This window comes from Microtus pennsylvanicus, chromosome 2 (genome assembly GCF_037038515.1).
Source record: "Microtus pennsylvanicus isolate mMicPen1 chromosome 2, mMicPen1.hap1, whole genome shotgun sequence".
Classification (NCBI taxonomy): domain Eukaryota; kingdom Metazoa; phylum Chordata; class Mammalia; order Rodentia; family Cricetidae; genus Microtus; species Microtus pennsylvanicus.
The window spans coordinates 10,226,767-10,229,466 of NC_134580.1; the positions used below are offsets into that span (position 1 = coordinate 10,226,767).

General features: G+C 51.4%; 1 protein-coding gene across 1 annotated transcript; it reads right to left on the reverse strand.

The window, feature by feature from the left end:
• Window positions 1-222: 222 nt before the first annotated feature.
• On the reverse strand, window positions 223-2,488 carry LOC142843132 (histone acetyltransferase p300-like). Its single transcript, XM_075960028.1, has 2 exons — window positions 2,377-2,488; window positions 223-1,753 (listed from the first exon to the last, which is right to left on the reverse strand). The coding sequence occupies exons 1-2, from the start codon at window positions 2,398-2,400 to the stop codon at window positions 1,229-1,231; spliced, it is 549 nt and encodes a 182-aa protein (XP_075816143.1). The 5' UTR covers window positions 2,401-2,488; the 3' UTR covers window positions 223-1,228.
• Window positions 2,489-2,700: the final 212 nt, after the last annotated feature.

Below are 2,700 nucleotides of genomic sequence, written 5' to 3' on the forward strand. Positions count from 1 at the left end.
ACAAGGTGAACATATCCTCACACAAGGCGATTATAATAACCACAGCACACGATATAGATGGCATTCACTCTCTCACTTCTCAGTGACTTAGTCTATGTTGGGCTCCACAGCCAGGGGCATAATGAAGTTGAGGTATAGAGGTCATGCGCATCATCGGGGCATCCGGTGCTGGAGTGGTCTTTGGAAAATTTGCACATGAGCCATCTGGCCCTTTGTCTCTGCTGCCCTCTGAGTCTGCATTTCAATTACTACAGGCAGGTGGAGACCCTGGAAGGGAGGAAGGAGCAGTCTGAGGTGGGGGTTGGTTTGGTCACGTGACCTGCTGCCTTACCCTGAGACACATTTTGAGTCCAGGGCAAGTAGGGTGGTATCAGGGCCTTGAGTTCCAGCCTCAGGACCCCCTCAGTCTCAGAACAGGATTTCTATGGCAAGCGAAGATCTGAGGCCAAAAAAAATTAACTCAGGCAAGTAATTGATACATGTTCTTTATTTCTTTGCACGAATAAGCAGTGAGAATCACAACAAGAATAAGGGGTGATCTCCATGAGGTTTCTACTTTTTACAGACATAGTTGGATATTTCCATGGGCAAGGAAAACCATAATATGCAAATCAAAGTCACAAAAAGTGCAGGTAGAACCTGACAAAGCTGCACTCCAGAACAGGTGACACCACCCGGGAAAGAGCCTGCACCAAGGGGAAGTACCTGAAGTTCCAAACCATTAGGTAAAGTTACTAAATGTCCCTGAACCTGGACTTCACCCAGACCCCTCTGTCTGGTAAGGGCGGGGCCAGCTGCCTTTCTGCTCAGTGCCTGTCTTCCTATAGAAATTTCTATGTGGTTTGTTAGCTGGTAATAGTGTGGGATTGACTCTATGTAAATTTGACCATTAGAACAAAGAGTGAACGTTGTTGCTCTAAGGCTTCCTGGTGTGGGGGAACCAAAGGTCAGTCCTTTGCCTGTGTAGAAGTAACACTGCTGAGGTGTTTGGGAATGAATTCCAATTTGAAGAGGGAATCGTAGCCTCACAGGGCTTCTGCAGATATGACAGCGACTTTTCCAAAAGGCAAATGTACCTGCAGATCTGCAAACGGGGTGCCCATAAGGTGTACACTGTGGGTATGCTTTATGAATCTGTCAGCTGTGTATTTCCTGTAGAGTCTTGTGGGCTCCAACAGTGTGGCATGATGGTGGAAGGCGTGGGCTGACGTTGAGAGGTGGGTTAGGTCTAGGGTGTCTGTGCGGTGGCTGGCTGTTGGTCAGGAGGGCTGGTTGGAGTCTCAGGAGTTGGGGACGGCAGACCAAGCTGGTGTCCTGCCACACCAGTCCGTTGCATGCTGGCCATCCTCCTGCGGAGCATCTGAGCCTGCTGGAGCCGGTGCTGCAGCTGTCGCTGCCGGATTTTTTTCTTGATGTTAGAGCAGAATGGCACCGGACATCCGTTCTTCTGGCAGCGCTTGGCATGGTAGCAGCAGAGGGCAATAAGCTGTTTGCAGATGGGGCATTCACCATTGGTTTTCTGTTTACAGCCTTTGGTGTGCAGCAGGACCCTCTTCATCTTCTGGCAGGAAGGCAGAGAACAGTAGGCACTGCGGCACTGGCACGCATGCACCAGACTCCGTATGCAGCATTGTGTGCTCAGAGGGCGAGGGGTTTCCCGCCGCGGTATGGGCACTTCTGCTTCCTGGTTGTTGCTCTCCTCACCCAAGCCAACGCCTAGTTCCTCCATTTTATGGTCACAGGCGTCGTAAGCCTGGAGGGGAAAAACAAGATGAAGGGCAACTCTGCAAGACTGAATAATTCAAAACCATATTATATATTTTACTTGGGCTAGAAACCGGCTGTCGTGCCATGGAAAAGACACAGCAAGGTTTTGGAAACTGACACACTTGGTGGCAACCTCTTGCCCTTTGCAGCTGTGTCCACTTCCGGGGGGAACCAACAGGCTCTTTTAAGCCTTCCCTAATGGAGATGGTTGTGCCTAAACTGGCAGACAGGCACGTGAACGCCCAAGCGTGGAGTAAACGTCAACTTATATTTTTCTTTACTTCCCGCGTGGAAGCGACAGGCCGCACAATCCCTAAAGCACAGGACCACGAAACCAAGAAGACAAAAGAAGAGGTGTCGCAGTTTCGAGCCCCGTTTCCTTGCCCCTGGATGGGGAGGCGTTTCCTTCCTACCTTCTTCCACGGACCTCACCCACAGCTAAACAGGAGCAAAAACGAACCGGGGTGGTCTCTGGTCGGGACTAAGATCCTTACCTCAGTTTACCAACCCTGCACCTCTCCGCCCCAAAGGGTCGCTAGAACGACGCGTCCGCCCAGTGAGGCCCTGGGGGTTCCCTTTCCCGGCGGGGCTGAGATCTTTCCCACTTACCTCAGGGCCCGGAGATATCCCCATGATGCCAAAATCAATTTCCTCGCTGTCACAGTTTGCATGAAGTCATATAGCCCTAGCCTCTCACTGAGAGTGTGCTCATTGGCTACCGCGCCTGAACTCGGACCAATCAAACCGTAGGAAATAGACTAAACAGGTTCCTTGTTTCCCCCCGCGCCCCGCCTCCAATATGGAGGGGTTGGCTATCCCGGGTCCTTATGGGAGTTGTAGTTACTCTGCCGTGCACGAGAAGGGGCATGGCATTAGCGAAGTACAGAACTCCTGGAGGTGCTGCTCTCATCGTCCTCTGTATGCCAACTTTAC